General features: G+C 44.7%; 1 protein-coding gene across 4 annotated transcripts in view; it reads right to left on the bottom strand.

Annotated features, from left to right (window-relative positions):
• Nucleotides 1-2,207: 2,207 nt before the first annotated feature.
• LRRFIP1 (LRR binding FLII interacting protein 1) overlaps nucleotides 2,208-18,453 on the bottom strand; it is a 108,544-nt gene continuing 92,298 nt past the window's right edge. For 2 of the 4 annotated variants that reach the window (XM_058810020.1, XM_058810021.1), the window contains 5 exons: nucleotides 8,694-8,740; nucleotides 7,402-7,519; nucleotides 6,893-6,972; nucleotides 6,174-6,278; nucleotides 2,208-4,997 (listed from right to left, as the gene is read on the bottom strand). In XM_058810020.1, coding sequence (XP_058666003.1) covers nucleotides 4,887-4,997; nucleotides 6,174-6,278; nucleotides 6,893-6,972; nucleotides 7,402-7,519; nucleotides 8,694-8,740 — 461 coding nt within the window. In that variant the 3' untranslated portion in view covers nucleotides 2,208-4,886. Of the gene's footprint in view, nucleotides 4,998-6,173; nucleotides 6,279-6,892; nucleotides 6,973-7,401; nucleotides 7,520-8,693; nucleotides 8,741-13,298; nucleotides 17,686-18,453 lie in introns of those variants that run through there. The other 2 variants (XM_058810018.1, XM_058810019.1) reach the window with 1 other exon arrangement.

The raw sequence follows: 18,453 nt of genomic DNA, 5'->3' as shown, positions 1-18,453 counted from the left end.
CTGCAGCCACGGCCCGCACGAAGCCCCGGGCCCGCTCCGGTCACACACCATACGAAGTCCCGGGCTCGCTGCAGCCACGGCCCGCACGAAGCCCCAGGCCCGCTCCGGTCACCGTCCGCCCGCAGCCCTCACGGCCCCGCCACACACGCGCAGCCAACGCCCGCCGCCGCGCCCCGCACTCATTGGCTGCGGCCCGCAGCGCTCCGACGCCTGATTGGCCGGCGCGGAGCCCGCTCTTGCCGCGGGCGCCTCCTCCCCCCTTCCCTCAGAAAATGGGGCCGCTGTGTCCCCTCAGAGGCGCTACCGCCATATTTCCCCAGAATTGGTACCGCTGTATGCCCTCAAAGGCGAACCGCCGTGTCCCCCCAGAATCGGTACCGCTGTATCCCCTCAAAGGCGGTACCGTCATATTCCCCAGTATCGGTACCGCCATATCCCCTCAGAGAAAGTACCGCTGTATCCCCTCAAAGGCGGTACCGTCATACTCCTCCAGAAGGGGTACCGTCGTGTCCTCCCAGAATCGGTGCTGCCGTGTTCTCTCAGATCCGGTACTACCATATCCCCCCAGTATCGGTACCGCTGTATCCTCTCAAACGTGGTGCTGCCATATCCCCCCAGAGACAGTACCGCTCCATCCCCTCAAAGACGCGGCCGCCGTGTTCCCTCAGAGCCAGTACAGCCATATTCCCTCAGCAGCAGTACCGCCGTGTCCTCTCACGGCTCTCCCTTCACCGGCCCTTTTGTCCCCTCACTGACCCTTCTCTCCTCCCACGGTCCCTTCTCTCTCCTTATGGTCCTTTATCTCTCCTCACGGTCCTTTCTCTCCCCTCACGGTCTCTGCTCTCCCCTCATGGTCCCTTCTCTTCCCTCACGGTCTCTTTCCTCTGGGTCCCTTCTCTCCCTCAACGGTCCCTTCTCTCTCCTCACGGACCCTTCTCTCTCCTCACGGTCTCTGCTCTCCCCTCACGGTCCCTTCTCTCCCTTCACGGTCCCTTGTCTCGCCTCACGGCTCCTTCTCTCTCCTTTCACGGACCTTTCTCTCCCCTCACGGTCTCTGCTCTCTCCTCATGGACCTTTCTCTCCCCGCACGGTTCTTTCTCTCTCCTCACGGTCCCTTCTCTCCCCTCACGGCTCTCCCGCCGCTGAGCACTGACAGACCAAAGCCCGGCCGGCCAGCGGGGAGGGAGAGCAGCAGCTCTTGTGCGGCTACTACAGACCCACAGAATTATCCTGTGCTGCAAGGGACCCACAAGGATCATGGAGTCCAACCCCCAGCCCTGCACAGGACACCCCACTAATCCCACCCTGTGCCTCAGAGCATTGACCAAACTCTGGCAGCTCCTTGAATTTTGCTTTGGGGCTGTGACTATTCACTGGGAAGCCTGTTCAGTGCCCAACCCACCCTTTGGGGGAAGAACTTTTCCTAATAACCAGCTCTAACCTCCTTTGGCACACATTAAAACCTACCTGAAAGTTTCCAGGCTGAAGGAGCGCAGACAAACTTACCTGCCACACAGGTCCATGTTACTTGTGCAAGGGGCTCTGCTTCTTCATTTAAACACATGTGTAAAGGTTGTAATGAAGTGTGTAAAACATCACTCAGTTGCCTAAAATTAGCCTTCAGAGACATACGATGGTTTAGAGCATCTAAAGTGAAGCACTACCCTCTTGCTTAGTCTCTTTCATGTAAGTGACAGCTCTGGTAACATATCAGGGCAAGAGGACATTTAATACTAAAATAATATATTTTTGATGAACCAAGCTACCTCCTGTTGTGAAGGAGTCTTCGTGAAGGATTCTTCAGGGAAAGCTACTGTGTGGGTTACCTCTGTGTTCACCATAAATAAAATTGGAGAATGAATCCAATTAGCAACACCATTCAAATTTCTCCTGATAGGGGACTGCCTCTGTCCTCCAACTACCCAAGTGCACCTGGCTATTAAAATGCTGAAATTTGGAGGTGCATGTCACATTCTGCCACAAAAACCACTGATATTTGGAGGTACATCTCACACCATTGCCCTCAGTCACACAAGCCCCTGAATTTGTACATGTCCCAATCAGTGTTGCTCATGTTTTGTGTCATCCTGCAGCAATGTTTTGTAAAGGAAAATGAGTTGTTACACTCATATCACTCTGAATTTTCTGTATTTTCCAAGAGAACGTGTACTGGTAACATCAGCATGGACAGACCACTCCATAAAAACTACCCAAACAAGTGACATTTTATTGGCGAGTTCTGCTCATAATGAATTTCCTTTTCCACGCTCACATTTCCTAACAGAGCGACTGGGGGGAAAAAAACCCAACAAAAACAAAACCAAAAACATTTTGGGTAACATTCCATTTGCAAGCGATAAAAATCATGTAACATTTAAAAATAAAACAGAGGATAAGAAATTGAAACAGAAGTTGTAGGAAAACCCGTCCTGGTTCCCCCAGGAGCTGTTCCTCGCCCGGCTGCCGCCACCTCAGCCCCGCTCTCAGGGTACCGAGGTTCTCTCGTTTGGTGCTCAAATTTTAGGACTGGGACATGTGCTATTATCACCATTCAAAGCCCTGTTGTTGTACATTCTTCACAGAAAAACACAGAACAGTTTGCAGTAAACCAACCAGTTCTTTTTCTTCCCTTATTCTAATGCTAAGTCATACTGAAAGTTAGGGGAGAGGGAGGGGGGAAATGTGGCTTCAACATTCACCTACTTTATCACACACAAAGGTTTCTACTAAGAGCATATCCAGGGTGAAATACACATCTGATTTCCGTCATGAGGTTGATGCTTATGGGGTGTGAGATGAAATCTACTTCAAAATGATAAACACATCCCTTTTTGATGAACAAAGTGTTATTTTTTTGCCTTTTGGACCAACGCTTGGTTGCTGGGTTGTTTCTCCTGAGCCTTGCCAGGAGAGGCAGCTTTCACTGCTGCCACAAATGAAGTGATGACTGGTGGCAATCACACACCTTACCATTGGTAAGATGTCGTATTTAGCATCTTTGTTTGCATTCTGAAAATCCCTTTGCTTGTTTTTTAGGCCCCCGAGGCTTTGTACACCAGAAATTACACAAGTCATGCACAGAAAATTGTAAATTGGTATCCACAGCCATTTTGAGGTATTCCACAAGAAACCTGGCTCTGCACCTGAATGTTCCTCTCAAAAACAATAAAAAAAACACCCCAAAAACCCAAAGCCCTAACTGGAGTAGAAATTTAATTTAAAAATATTCCTTCCAAACCACGTTTCACCACATTTCATCAACAATTAAATTCCCCAGGGGCACAAAAAAAAGCCTTCATCCTTTTCCTGGAATAATAATGTCAGTACTTCATTCCTAAATTTTCCTTGTGCACTTGGAAGAGATGAAGACGAGGGTGTTGTTTCCTAGCCAAACCACAGAAACACATTCAGACAGCGGTTTTGGTTTACTGAATTCGTGAAGGTGCTCGAGGAAGATACCAGAGACCCCCTTGTGTTGGAAACAGCAGCGGTTCCTGCTCTAACCTCCCGTCTGCGAGGAGGAGGCTGGGGAAAGACCTGGATTGCAGGGTCTGAAGACCAAGTTAGGAAGAAATGTGATCTCCTGGGCGTGGATTTGGCTTGGTAGAAGCTCTTGAGGCAGCCACAAGGGGACAGGAGACGCTGCTCCACCTCGCGAGCGGCTCGCAGAGGGACCGGCTTTCCTGTTAGGGCTGAGGTGGGACGGGCAGCCTTGTTCCTGGGGTAGCTGCTGCTCTCCTTTGAGTAGTACATTCAGAATGAGTTCTGGTGAAGCAGAGCTGTAGTGCTGGCCGTGTGCCATTGTTACACACGCAAGGATTGCCCGCAGCATTCACCGGGTTGCGCTGCTCTGCGGGAGAATGGGAAACCTCCGCGGTGATCCTAGAAGGAGATAACTCGCTACTTCCGTAGTTGTAGAAAACCCATAGGCAGTAATATTTTCTAAAGTGCTTCTTTACTTAGCAGTTATTCTTTTAAAAATCAGACTTGTATTTTGTAGCGGCATCGTTTCCTAGTAGGTCATGGACCGGTAGATAGTTTCTGATGTAAAAAACCCATTACGTATTTTGTTTAAGCAAATGACACTTGCTTTGATAAATGCACCAAAGAGAGTGACCCAAGTGCAAACCCCACCATTTCTGAAAACACGGCCTTATGCTGGTTTATTAATGCAACCTTACATCCTTTGAAAGTCATTTACTTCGACTCCAAGAGCAGGGATTAAATAATACAAATAAAAATTGAAAATTCAATGAAGCTATTGCCTATTTACCCTGAAATAAAAGAGTCTCACGATTCTACTGGTGCAAAAATCCCTCCAAACACATTTTTTTTATTGGCAAAGTCATTTAAGGTCACTTTTGCTTCCAAGACCATCTTCTTCCATGGTTTCCACTGAAGGAGTTTTGCTTTGTAATGGCTTGTGGTTCCACAGTGATTTGTAAATGAAAAACCTACTATGAATAACTCTACCGTAGTCACTAAATTACAGATACTCTCATGAGAAAAGTCCCAAAACTTACAGTGTTCATTTTAAAATTTTCAGCAAGACACAAAATTCTAGTCAGAAGTGTTTTCTTTGAGTGCCATTTTAAACGGCAATAAATGGCTGCTGTGCCCTCAGGATGGAGAATTCCATGTGCTTCTTAGGCGTTGTACTTGGAGCGCCCCAGAGCTCGGCGTGGGAGGGCTCCCGCGGGCACAGCCACGTGGATCATCACATCACATCACATCACATCACTCCTCCTATGGATGTAGTGCAGCAGGCTGGGATCTGCGTGGGGAGGCACAGAGCAGGAGCTGGGGCGGCCTGGTCTCAGGAGGCGGTGGCACCAAGCGTCCCGGGCAGCGGCGGCGTTCCGCTTCCGAGCAGCGGGAAGGGCTGGCTATTGCTGGGACAGCAGAGCGCTCCGGTTGGCCTTCATCTTCTCCAGCCGCTTCACCAGGTGGCCGTTGCTGACCTCCAGCTCCTCGGTTTTGTCCAGTGCTGAACGGAGCTGAAGGAAGCAGAAAAACACCGTGACTTTCACCGTGTTATCCCTTTGCAAAGGCACAGCAAGGTTTGTGGTTGTCAAGGCTAACTAACCACATTAACTCGGAACATAAAGCATCTGAAAATTCCTTCAGCAGAGTTAAACTGCTTTGCAGGCCACACACACAGGTATTTAAGCACACTGTCAAGAACCCAGGGTATTTACAGAATGCTGAACAGAAAAGACCAAGGTAAGAAGAAATGAGGTCTCCCAAGTCTAGATTTGGCTTGAGGCAGTCACCATGGACAGAAGGTTACTCCTGTGGAGCAGGAGATTCCCAGAGAATCACAGAATTTCCCTCAACCCAGAAGCACAAGGCTCTGGGTGATGTACACCTGTCTCACTGCCCAGCTTTTGTGTTTCTGGTTCCTAGAACTCTATCCACAGCCTCAGTTTCCTATAAAACCCTGCATAAGCATAAAGAGGCAGACCATAAATCTGCAGCACAGGCTGGGGAAGACAGAGGTGAATTATTATTCAGGATAGCTGCATGGATGTGCTCTATGCAGTCAGAGTTTTGCTCTCTCAGGTGAGTTTTGACATTCAGTTTTACTTCTTTCTGAGAACAAATGTTGTCCTAGACACCAGGGGTAATGTTCATTTTGCTGGAATGTATCAATGTATCCATGAGATCGGGGTAGGGAGAGAGAGCTGGACTGCACAGAACAATGTGGGCAGCAAAGCAGAAGGATATTTAGAACAAGCAAGGAGCCATACTGGGGAAAAAAAATCAAAGAAGCACCTCTGGAGGCAGTGATAGAGAAGCTGATAAAGGTATTCAGGCTCTAAGGAGACAGAGGCACAGTCAGAGCCTGTGCACAGCCACACTACCCCAGACAGGCCTGAACAGATTGCCAGGGAAAGGCAAACAGGCTCACAAAGAACAACTCACATCCCTTTAGCAAGTCAGGTGGGGAAGGAACGGTGAAAAGGCAGTGGGAGCTCACAGCCATGACTGTTCCTCCAGTTTGAGTGCTGAAAACTTGGTTGCACACTTAGAAGGAGTAACTAAAGCACTAAAGCAATGAGATGCTCATCCCTTGCTGTGCCACGAAAGGTGTTCCTCCCCTAAAACACCCAGGGAAGCAGGTTTCCCCCACAGGAGCAGGCTGAGCTGTGACAGCTCGCAGGGGGAGTTACCTCTCTCTGCAGTTTGCGTTTCTCTGCCTTCAGTTCATCCTCTATTCGCTCAGCATTCTCAGCAGCAGTTTTGTAGCGGGCTACCTGGCCTTCCAGTCGTATTACCTGAGGTGAAGGCAAAGGCTGGGATGAGAAGCTGTATCAGGAAGTTACTCTGAAGCTTTACTCTTCCACTAGTACTCAAGGAATAACCAGAGAGATGCTAACTCCTCTTTGATAAAATAAAAGGGAAGAAAACAACACCAAGGAAGCCTGGCAACAGTAATTTACTGCTGACTTTTGTACACATCCATATTTAATATGCTTCCAGCAACAAAAAATACAGTCCATTGACCACATTTCTCTTAGCAAGAGCATTGCTGATGTACCCTGGACAAGAGCAAACAATCAAAATGGAACAGCTGTGTGTAAACTCCATCTCTACCACATCACATGCTGGGAACCATTTAAAACCTGTTGACAGCTAGGCATAAGGAAATGTTCAGCAGAGTTCACCAGGTACTTTTTTGTTTTTGACCATTCTTCCTTCAGTACAGAGGAATAATATATTCCTTCTTCCCCATACATAAATGTCATAGTGGCCCTCATGCTCCAACACTCCCGTTTCTTATTTTAAGGGAAAATCACAGTAAACATAATTTCATTTATCATTTATCGAAACACACTTTCTCTTTGTATTCTCACCATGCTTGAACAAACAGAACAAGCCAAAAACTTACATTCTGCTCCAATGCTGTTATCTCTTGCTCAGACTTTGCTAGTTTAAATTTGAGATCACTGATCTGTCTGTTGGCATCTCCTAAAAGAATCGCAGATTTATCAGAGATGTCAGAACAAGTGTGAACAGTTTCTAACAAGTCTGTGGTAAAATTTCCATGCATCAGGGATCTACATGGGACAATAGGAGAGTAGTTCTCTCAGAAAGTGCCCAGCAGAGAGGCACCATTCCCAGTCCTGCCTGACTCCTGCCAACCACTCTGAAGGCAGAATTAATCTGAACTCCCCCCAGCTCTGCTGAGGAGCAATAACAGAGATTTCCATCTGCAATCCTAAACAAAGGCTCCTAATTCCCTCACCTCTGCAGAGGTGCATGGCTGCTCCAAGGGCAAAGCTCCCTTGGAACTGAAGGCTCATTCTTACTCAGAGCCATGTGCTTATTATTGTACTGATACATTTTCTCACTCACATGCAGGGCACAAAATTCTCTTAAAACCAAAATACAGCTCACTTTGGAGGTCAATCATGTGCATATCTGTCCCGTTTTCCAGAACTTCATCTTCGGACTGTGTATTTTCCATCTTGCCATTCCTTTGCTTTTCTTCCAGCTGTCCCTTTAATTTTTTAATCTGAAGGACAGAAAATAGTTATTAAAATCACTAAGGGAAATTGTGGCTTGAATTCACTCCAGTATTATAAAACAAATTATGAATTTTTAAAGCAGAAATTCCAAAAAATCTTCTGTTACTTTGTAATATCCTAGAAAGTATTTTGGCAAACAACTCACAGTATTTTACACATCAGTGCTTATGTACAAGTTCAGGATCAAAACAATCAGTGAAAAATGACTGGTTTATTAGAAAAGCCATAAATCTTCTGCAGGTACATTCATGTAAAACATTCTTAAAAACTCCCAAAGCTGTCTTTGGTTGCATGCGAGTCTCAAGGCCAAGGTCACTGAGCATAAATGAAAGCACAGAGTGTCCTGCAGGGCAACAGATCAGCTGAAGTTTTTTGAATAAGCTTTTTAGCCACTATGGAATACTGTCGCAGACAACTTTTATGGAAAATCCTTTCCTTAGGATTTTTCCTCCTGAGAAGCTGGGAGGCCTCAGGAACAAAATGCAAACAATGGTTATCTGCTGCTGTGGAATGCAACAGGTGCATCTGGGATTGGCTCATGTTGGATGTTTGGAATTAATGGCCAATCAGAGTGAGCTCTGTCTCTGAACTCTCTGTCTGAGCCACAAGCTTTTGTTATCATTCTTTCCTATTCTATTCTTAGCCAGCCTTCTGATGAAATCCTTTCTTCTATTCTTTTAGTATAGTTTTAATGTAATATATATCATAAAATAATAAATCAAGCCTTCTGAAACATGGAGTCAGATCCTCATCTCTTCCCTCATCCTAAGACCCCTGTGAACACGGTCACAGAATACCATGGCAATAATTCCTTTAATTGCTCTTTACCCATCTGCAATTCCTCCACCAAACCTTTCCAAAAGGCCCATTCACCCACAGACCCAGCAGAGGGGAGGGCTTACTCCTGGAGAGACTTGCTTCTACAATTTCTGAGCCATGGCCAAGGACTTCTGAAGGACTACTATTGAGAAGGACTGAAGGACTGTTATTCAGAAATAAGAGGGTCATATCTTCCATGTATCCTGAGCTAACACACGGGAGGAATGTTTTGGAGGAAGAACAGAGTGGGCAGCAAGAGCAACCAGACCACAGTGCTGCTGATCCACACCTTGTGTTTGGGCTGTTTTTGTTTCCTTAATCCCTCCCTTGCCCTGTGATTACCTGGTCTAGCAAGGACTCCCGTTCATCAATGAGCCTTTTCAGCCTGTCTGGAAGAGAAAAGGGAGAGTTCAGTGCTGACCGAGCGGCGGCGCGTCGGGAGCACATCTGAGACACGAGGCTGGCCCGCTCAGGTTAGTGACTACTGATGGGGAGTTAGGGCACGTACCACAGCACACGAGGCCCAGCAGGGCTGGCAGGGGGCTGCAGCCAGGGCACTTAGGGCATTCTCACACAACATGCTTGTCCCAGCAGTAGCAGCAGCCAGCTGCATGCAAAGAGGCTAATCTTCTACGTTAGGTTAGCATGCAAGAACTCTAGGGTCAAGCACAACTGCAACACAAAATCTCACAGGTCTGGACAGTTTAACACAATGGCAATACTGTAAACACCTATAATTACATTCTCAGCACTTTTAACTCTTCCCTTCTTTCACATGGCAGTGACATTTTAGCTCCAATATTCTGACCAGAAAAAAACATTTGCTCATCAAATGATTTGTGTTTCGAACGCAGCAGTCCGGTAAAACTCTGTTTTCTCTTCAGAGTCAATTCTCCAGGTCAAACATCAAGAATCAATGGACAACCTGCACCAACTGTTGTGCTACATTTGGACTTGGAAGTGCTACAGATCAGCACATGGATATGTGCAGCCCTTGTTTATAAAGTGCACTCTGCAGAATGAGACAGCTGGAAAAAAGAACTACAAAGTAAGCAAACAAATAACTTCATTTTTTCTGTCCCAATTAAGGGCTGCAAAATGTGAAAGCACATTTTCTTACCACCTAAATGAATAATTAACAAGCTCAGTTTGTTCAGGTACACCTCAGGCAGGAGTGCACTGCAACACCACATAGAAATACACTCATTAGGAGAGGATCTGTTGACCTCAGCTGGGTCTCACTGAAGGTTTGTTCAGCTGGCCTCCCTTGCCAGCAGTGCAGAGCTCAGGCTGTTCAGAGCTCAGCTCCACAGATGAGGTCTGGCCTGCTGATTAAATGGTTAAAAGCCACAGGTCACTCAAGAGGAATATCTTTTTGTAAACTTTAGGAAAGCAAGATAAATTACACATAAGAGTCTGGTGGGCTTTTACTAGGTAAATTCTGTTGATAAACAGACTTAAATATTTTTAAGAGCTTTAAAAATACCATTTCTTCTTTGTTGACAACTCCTGAACAGGCCAGTCTTGTGGTTCTCCCTTTTTCTTGTTAGCACATGCACTTAAAGGAAACCAAAAGTCTGTATTGAATCAAATCATGGTGAAAACTGTTCTCCCAATGGAAGTCCCTCTGTACAGCAGACATGTGGAGTCCATTAATGTGGTATGTCATTCCCCTGCTGGGAATACACACCCCCACATAGTCCCATTCCAGAACATGGAATAAAATCTTTACCTTGGCTTTTGATGCAATACCCAAATACAGATCTTAGCATGACATCCCAGTTCAGCAGATCTATGGATTAATTTTGAACCTCCTGAAGTCCTATTCTTTTTTTTCATCCATTTGTAACATTGTTACACCTGAGCATTGATATGAAAATAAAAAAAACCCAAACCAAATTATTTTGTAAATACCACCCACAAACAAAATTTTCAAATATAAACCCCTTTAAAATGATAAAACAATTTCACAGATCTATATGGGAAGGAAAGAAAACTCAAGACAGAAATTCTGCAAAAGATGGAAGATATGGCAGAAAAATAAAGGTCAACGAAGAAAGCAAGAACAGCAAACAGGCTGGAGAAGCTTGGGCTCAAGAGATTGTGTTGGGATTTACAGGCCAGCAAAGACTGAGAAATGGAGTTCCAAGGACTGGGAAGAGAATCAGGACTGGTGCAGCAGGAAATTTTTAGGCTGCTTCAAAATTAGCCTGAACTTACTGAGTCCAAAAGGGCCAAGTAACAATTTTGATCTGAAAACAACGTAATTGTGACTTTCATTAACACAAGCCCTGCTGTGGGGTGAAACCTGCTGGCCTGAAGAAAGGACACCTGTGCCAGCTTCCACTGAGGAAGCACACTGGCTCCCCCAAAGCCCTTTTCCTGCAAAGAGGATGCATTTTGGGGTGAACCTTCAAGTTTGGTTCACCTCCAGTTCTCCCTGCCCTTATTATGGACAGCTGTGCACCCCACTGGGACATGCAGACAGCAGGGTGTACCAGGTCAGGGAACAAATGAGTTTGCTAAAATTGCCATTCATATAGAAGAAAAGTTCTCTGCCTGTAGACATGAGGGTCTCTTGGGTTTCACTTATCTTAAACCCCCACATTAACACAGAAACTTACTCTGCAGGGTCACCTTAATTTTGCATTTAGGAGATATTTTTCCAACAAATCTGAGGACCTTGAGAACAGATGAGCAGGAAAGAACAGCTTATTGAATTCAGGACAGGAAGCAGCTAATCAAAATTCTCATCTGTAACAGTCATTATCCTTATTCCACATAGAAAGACACCACAGTGAATAATGAGAGCGTGCCATTCACCTCAGTTAACTCTGGAAAGGTGATTCCCAGGGTACTCACTGCACCAGTTCATGGCCTTCCCACACCAGAGTTTAACAGAGGGCTGAGGAGGAGATGGGGCCTGTGAGGGAGCAGGACAAGAGGGTGAGCATGGTGCTGACCAGTGCCTTGTGCCACACTTTCACATCCAGTGACTGCTCTCACTACCTTGGCACTGCAGCTGACTTGAGGCATTGCTCACTCAGTGCTGCTCCAAACGTTCCCAAATCAGCCACAGATCCTCCAGGTCTGTTTCCACTTGGAGGGGAGCATGGGATGGGAAGCAGCTGGTTTTACCTGCAGGATTTACATGAAGTGTGGCCCAGGGAGTAACACACCCTGATGTAAATGAAAGGGGTAAACTGCTCTTGGAGGGTGGAAAGACATCCCATGGAATCCCAGCCCCAAGCAGCTACTCAGAACAACCTGCAAGAATCAGAGCAGCTTGGGCAATACTCCCTTGTCACAGACATCTTTTATGAGAAATCCTTTTGCTAGGATTTTTCTCCCGAGAAGCTGTGAGGCCTCAGAAATGAAATGTAAACATTGATTATCTGCTGCTGTGGAATGCAACAGGTGCATCTGTGATTGGTCTCATGTGGTTGTTTATAATTAATGGCCAATCACAGCCCAGCTGGCTCAGACTGTCTGCTCAGTCACCAGATTTTATTATCATTCCATTCCTTTCTATTCCTTGCTAGCCTTCTGATGAAATACTTTCTTCTATTCTTTTAGTATAGTTTTAGTATATAAATTTCTTTTAATATTATATCATAAAATAATAAATCAGCCTTCTGAAACATGGAGTCAAGATTCTCATCTCTTCCCTCATCCTGGGACCCTTGCAAACACCACCACACTCCCTCTCCAGATCTGTCAGTTTATTTTGGATGATGAGAAAATGCTTTTCTGTGTTTCTCAGAAGAGGGGCACTGCCAGGGACAACACAGGATTTGGAAGCACTGGCTTGCAGTACTGATTTTGAGGGGGACAGGAGGACTGTTCTCTATAGTAAAGAATATATAAGCCAATACCTTTTCACTATTTATTCCCTTTTTTATCAAGTAAGTTTCTTGAGATATTGCTTTTGAGAGCATTTCAGGCTAGCTCTGATATGCACAAACCTGGGCCACAGCATTTAAGTGCCACTAGGTGATGCCCAGAAAACCCAGTGAGCATTTGGTGTTATTCTGGAAGACAGAAGTTTCATACTTGGGTCACACACACACTCATTTTCAACATTCCAGGATGGATTTCTGGCACAGCAGCTACTCTGCACAGCCTCTCCATGTTCTTATTCCCAGTTACACTGGGAGTGGGATCAAAGCTGGTGCTTGGACAGGTAAGACTGGAGGTGTTTCTGCTTTAAAAAGGAATTCTCTTAAAGATGCTGAGTTTTCTGAAGAGGAAAAACTAGTTAAAATCAGAAATGCACTCATAAGAAATAGAGGATATAATGCCTAATTTAACTCTGATAGATCCATCCACAGTAGAGGTGAAGCCAGGTAAGAACATTTAATGATCTGTTGAAATCTATTTAACAATTAAAACCCATTTCCAACATTAAACCATATATTACTGTTGAGAGTATGGCAGAGCCAAATCTTTAAATAAACACCGCTTTTCACTGAATTTATTTATTATTCAATGAACTATTTAGAATATTACACGAACTACTCAGAGCTAAATCTTTAAATAAACACTGCTACATGCTAATAAGAAATGCTTATAAGATCTATGACTTTTTGGATTAGCACCTAGTGCAAACCCTTAGGAACAACTGCCAATACTTACAGGAACCACGGTGGATCTGCTGTAAGTTGGAGAGAAGCCACATGAAAGGAGCTACAGGGTTACAGACCTGTTAGAGCTCTACAGTTAAGGTGCCATCACATATTCAAGGTGCTCAAACCCCGAGGCTGCCCACTCCTAGGGAGATGGCTCCTGTAGCTACGTGGCACAAGGCAATAAACTGAACAAAAGCTGCAGAAAAACGGTGTTGAAATGACACAGGTTTAAATAACTCCTTGTGCAGGTTTAGAAACAGTGCTCTGGACAGGTGCTTTAAAGTATAAAATATGTTTATTTAAATTATATACAGCAGTACATTTGGATATACAAGTTCAAATTTTGCAGTCTGTCTATGCTCTGACAACTTTGTAACATCAACACAAATAAAACCTTCCATAGCCCACACCCCCCCTTGATCTGCATTCCCTTGGGACATTCATTGCTTAACACATAAATGAATATTTATATATGCAAAACATGCTCTTCCCCCCAAGCACTAGCAGAGATGCAAGAGGAAATACAGCAAGGGAATCCAAGAGCTTAATTTATGCCAGCAATTCAAAGCAACCCAGCTTTTCCAAAAGGCACAGGGGGGCTAGTACACAAAACAACAGTCATCTTTGGTCTGATATCCAGCAAGAGTTAAGACATGCAAAGTTATCTTCTTTCCAGAAGGAAAGAGATACAATTTGTTTCAGAGATAAAAACATTCTTTCAGAATCAGAGTTTGCAAAAAAAAAAAAAATATATAATGCAGTAAGCAAATGCAATTTTAAACAAAAATCTTCTTGGAAAAATAGATATTTTTTTATATATTCATATCTAGACAGTACTTGATAGCAAACCTAAGCACACATTACAGTGTGTATTGACACCTTCTCTGGAAAAAAATAAAAACCCCATGTGAGACATGGTGTAAAAGGCCTATTGTGGTGCAAAGTGCCTAAATGAAGTAAACATGTAGATATTTATTCCTTTCATCAAACTAAGATCTGCTTCTTGTACTTTCTCCAAACTGTGTATTGCTCTTCCAAAGTGCTCAGATTAAGCAGATTCACAGTGATCTAACTATATTTTGGAATGTGACCATATAAGAAATACACACAAGGTGGAATGAAAAGATCTTTTTTTCTTCATATTAAAAAAAAATTAAGAGATTGGTTCATAGGCTTTAAGCATTCTGAAAGAAGTTTCACCATCAGTGATGGCTGATCTGCTGAGTTCCTTCATCAAGAGTTCATATACTTGCTGTAGATCTAAGTACAAGTAAGCATAATGTGCATAAGTTCACAAAGGCCCAAAGTACATTCATGATTTTGATCAACTAGGCTAGAATAATAAAAAATTCCTATAGAAATTCCCCAGGAGCAGCTATCCACACTAGAGGTACTTTAATTGCATAAAATAGTTTCAATAGTCAAGTTGTGAAGCTTCCTCATCAGGTGATAAGCTTTCAACCTGAGACACAGCAAAACTAAACCCACTCACAATTTCTTGTGGCTGGGTACAACAGTGAATAACTTAAAACTTGCATCGTTACCACATCCGTGCTTTATGCTGAGTTACCTACAAAGACAAAGCTCTAAGAGTATTCCAAGGTCTGATGTCTTGTGCAAAGTGCATGTTTGTGTCCTGGGACTGCTCACAGGGCATGGAACTCGTGCAGGTTTGAGATTCTGAACTCAGGAGATTGTACAGTCATCTCTGGATCTGCCCTTACTCCTTTTACCAACCTGCAGATCCTCCCTGCTTTCAGCCCTCTTAATGAAAGCACTTTCCAAATCCTGTTCCAAAACATCTCGATCCTGGAATTTTCCCACTTTACTAGAATCTGATACTTTGATTTCATCTTCCTCCTCATCAGCTTTCCCCAATGCTTCCCCTTGCAAGCATCCTGTTTCTTCAGGCTCATCTTTCTTATGCTGCAGGGCTTCACCACCTTTGGTCAAGGCATCTTTGGTTTCCATTTTGTCTCTTCCCTCTCCAGCTTTGTCTGTGTGGGCAGTTTTTTCAACAGCACCATTTGCTCCATCACCCTCTTCTCCCTGTGCATCAGCTTTCTCTCCATCACATTTTCCATCAGATTCTAGTATTTGATTTGACTCTTCATCAAAATCAAATGCATCACCATCATCTTCCAGGCTTTCCTCTGCTTGGTCCTCCATTTTCACTTGTTCACTAATGTCATCCAGCACACATTTCTGTGGCAGGGAATTGCTTACATCTTCCTCCATTTTCACTTGTTCACTAATGTCATCCAGCACACGTTTCTGTGCCAGGGAATCATTTGCACCTTCCTCCAATTTAACTTGTTCACTAATGTTTTCATCCTGCACAGGTTTCTGTGGCAGGGAATTATTTGCACCTTCTTGCACTTTTACTTGTTCACTAATGTCTTCATCCTGCACAGGCTTCTGTGCCAGGGAAACATTTGCACCTTCCTCCAATTTAACTTGTTCACTAATGTTTTCATCCTGCACAGCTTTCTGGGGCAGGTAAGTAATTACACCTTCCTCCAGTTTTACTTGTTCACCAATGTTTTCATCCTGCCCAGGTTTCTGTTCCAGGGCATCATTTGCACCTTCCTCCAGTTTAACTTGTTCACTAATATTTTCATCCTGCACAGCTTTCTGTTCCAGGGAATCATTTGTACCTTCCTCCAGTTTAACTTGGTCACTAATCTTTTCATCCTGCACAGCTTTCTGTGGCAGGGAATTATTTACTCCTTCCTCCAATTTCACTTGTTCACCAATGTTTTCATCCTGCACAGCTTTCTGGGGCAGGGAATTATTTACTCCTTCCTCCAATTTAACCTGTTCATTAATGTTTTCATCCTGCAAAGGCTTCTGTTCCAGGGAGGTAATTACACCTTCCTCCAATTTAACTTGTTCACTAATGTTTTCATTCTGCACAAGTTTATGTGCCAGGGAATTATCTGTCCCTTCCTCCAACTTAACCTGTTCACCAATGTTTTCATCCTGCACAGGTTTCTGTTCTAGGGAATCATTTACACCTTCCTCCAATTTAACTTTTTCACTAATCTTTTCATCCTGCACAACTTTCTGGGGCAGGGAATTATTTGCACCTTCCTCCAATTTAACTTGTTCACTAATCTTTTCATCCTGCACAGGTTTCTGTTCCAGGGCATCATTTGCACCTTCCTCAGAAGCAGATTCCCCACCAGGGTGGTCTGCAAGCTCTACCTCTCGCTTATTTTCTTTCAGTGTTTCTTTACTGGCTTTGTTTTCAGTAGTTACAGTAACACCTACACCTGACTCCTCTTTAGATTCACCTTCTACTTGTTTAACCACCTTCTGCTCTTCACCCTCTAAAGGAACATTTTCCTCTCCCTCTGCACCTTCTGCTGTTCCTTCACTACCCCAACTTGTTTGAACCTCTGCCTTTGGATTCAGATCTTCTACCCATTCTGTCCTACTTTCCTGTCCTTCGCCAGCCTCATCTCCTGTTTCCAATTCTGACTCCTTAACTTTATCATATAAAAGACTTGGGTCTGAATGGGTTTCCTGAGTGATCACCTCTCCCCCAACCTCTGTTCCTGGCTGTGCCTGCTGCAGCTCACCTCCCTTTCCCTCAGGAATGGAGCCTCCTGCCTCCACAGACACCACACCTTGCTTGTCTGTTCCAGCAGAACCTGAACACTCCTCCAGCTCTTCCATCAGCTCTTCCTTCTGTCCATTCTTCTCAGCTGTAGCAGTTTCATCTTCAGTTTTACCTTGTGTACCTGGTTCCTCTGGGGATGCTGAAGCACTGTCCTGTGAAGAATCTGGCTGGATCAATGCCTGATGTTCTCCACCTTCCTTTCCAAGTGGCTCTGCTGGGACATCCCTTTCACATGGCTCTGTCCCCTCCAAACCCACAGACTCATCTTCCCTCGGCTGACCCTGAACTGTGTTCCCAACCTCATCTTCTTCTTCAACTCTGTCACCTGCTGTTTTATCACTTCTCCCATCAGTGCAGTCAACAAACTTTTCCTCCAAGACATTTGCAACCTTGTTTTCAGCACTTTCTTCTGAGTGCTGGGGTTCCTCTGGAGTGGAACTCTCCACATTTCCCTCTTCCCTAAGCAAGCCTGCCACTGCTCCCTCAGGTAGCCCTGCCTGGTTAGAAACCAACTCACTGCCCTCACTTGTACTGTCAGACCCTTCATCCATTTCATCATCACTCAGGGCATGGCTGGTTTCAAGATCCTCTTGTTCTTCCTGGCTGGGTGCAGCTTCTCCCAGCTGCTGCTCTGTGCCTGAGTCACAGAACATTTCCTGAGGAGTCTCAAAAATCGGGTGGCTTTGCAGAGAGCCCAGCTCCAGGTTCTCATTTGTCCTTGCACTCAAGTCATGGTGTTCAGCCTGTGTACTCTCAGGCTGCTGGGCTGCTGTGCCCCTGGGCTCTGTGACCTTTCTCAAGCCATCTGTGTCACTGTCACTGTTTGAAGAAGTGCTCCCTGACACAGGTTCTGGGAGGCTTTGGGCTTGCTCTGCAAACCTACTCTCTGGTACCAGCACTGCTGGCAGGGCGTCCCGTTCTTCAACCATTTGTTCTGCCTTTGCATTTTCAGCAGCATGCAATGTCTGTACTTCCTCCTCAGACTCCTCTTTGTGTTCCTCATGCTCAGAATTCTGCAAGATTTCTCTTTTCCCCACATCCTCCAAAATCTCATTTTTCATCTCCACTTCCTTGGCTTTGCCTAAAAGACCATTGAGAAAGTTGAGGGGGCCACACCACAGCACTTACCTCCCCACTCAAAACCCGAAAGACAGAATGAGAAGAGCAGGTTAATAAAAGATCAGCTTTTGCCAATTTTGTGAGGCAAAGCAGCAATTGAATTAGTAAGGATCCAGGGGGTTTGATCAGTGAAACTCACCACCACCCTCTCAAAGCAAGAAGTCTCAGGTGCTGGCTCGTGTTTTGGTAAGGGAGGAGATTTTTGCTCCTGGCTGTGGGGATGACAGCTCTGGTAGAGGAGATCAGCTGGTTGAAGCAGTGCAATTTAACAGCAAGACCTGCAGATGTACCTCTAAGGACTGCTCTTCCTCAGCAATTTTCTCTGCAGCCTTAACCCTGACACCCCTCTATCCGTGCAGGAGTCTGATGCCATTACAATGGAATCATGAAGGATTATTCAGTAATATTTTGCTTTTAAAATCTCAAGACAGGCATCATCAGTGCCTGATGACAGACACTGAATGTAAAATCTGATTGGCAAGGGAATAGTTTGGCTGTTCAGACCTCCCAACACAGATCAAAGCTCAGGTAACCTGTGCCCCTTATTTCAGCCACCCAAAGGGGTGGAGACTTCTGTGGGTTTTTGAAGGTTATTTTTGTTGTAACACTTTTCCTTCAATTTATATTTAAAAGCAACAGATATTAAAACAATAGTGTTGTTAGTTTTGGGTCTATGCTGTACCTATTCTGAAAAAAGAAACCCCAGGATTAAGAGATGTAGAAAACATAT

Source organism: Ammospiza caudacuta, chromosome 8 (assembly GCF_027887145.1).
Source record: "Ammospiza caudacuta isolate bAmmCau1 chromosome 8, bAmmCau1.pri, whole genome shotgun sequence".
Lineage (NCBI taxonomy): Eukaryota > Metazoa > Chordata > Aves > Passeriformes > Passerellidae > Ammospiza > Ammospiza caudacuta.
Note: the sequence above shows the minus strand (reverse complement) of the source record. Positions and strands in the feature narration are given on the sequence as shown.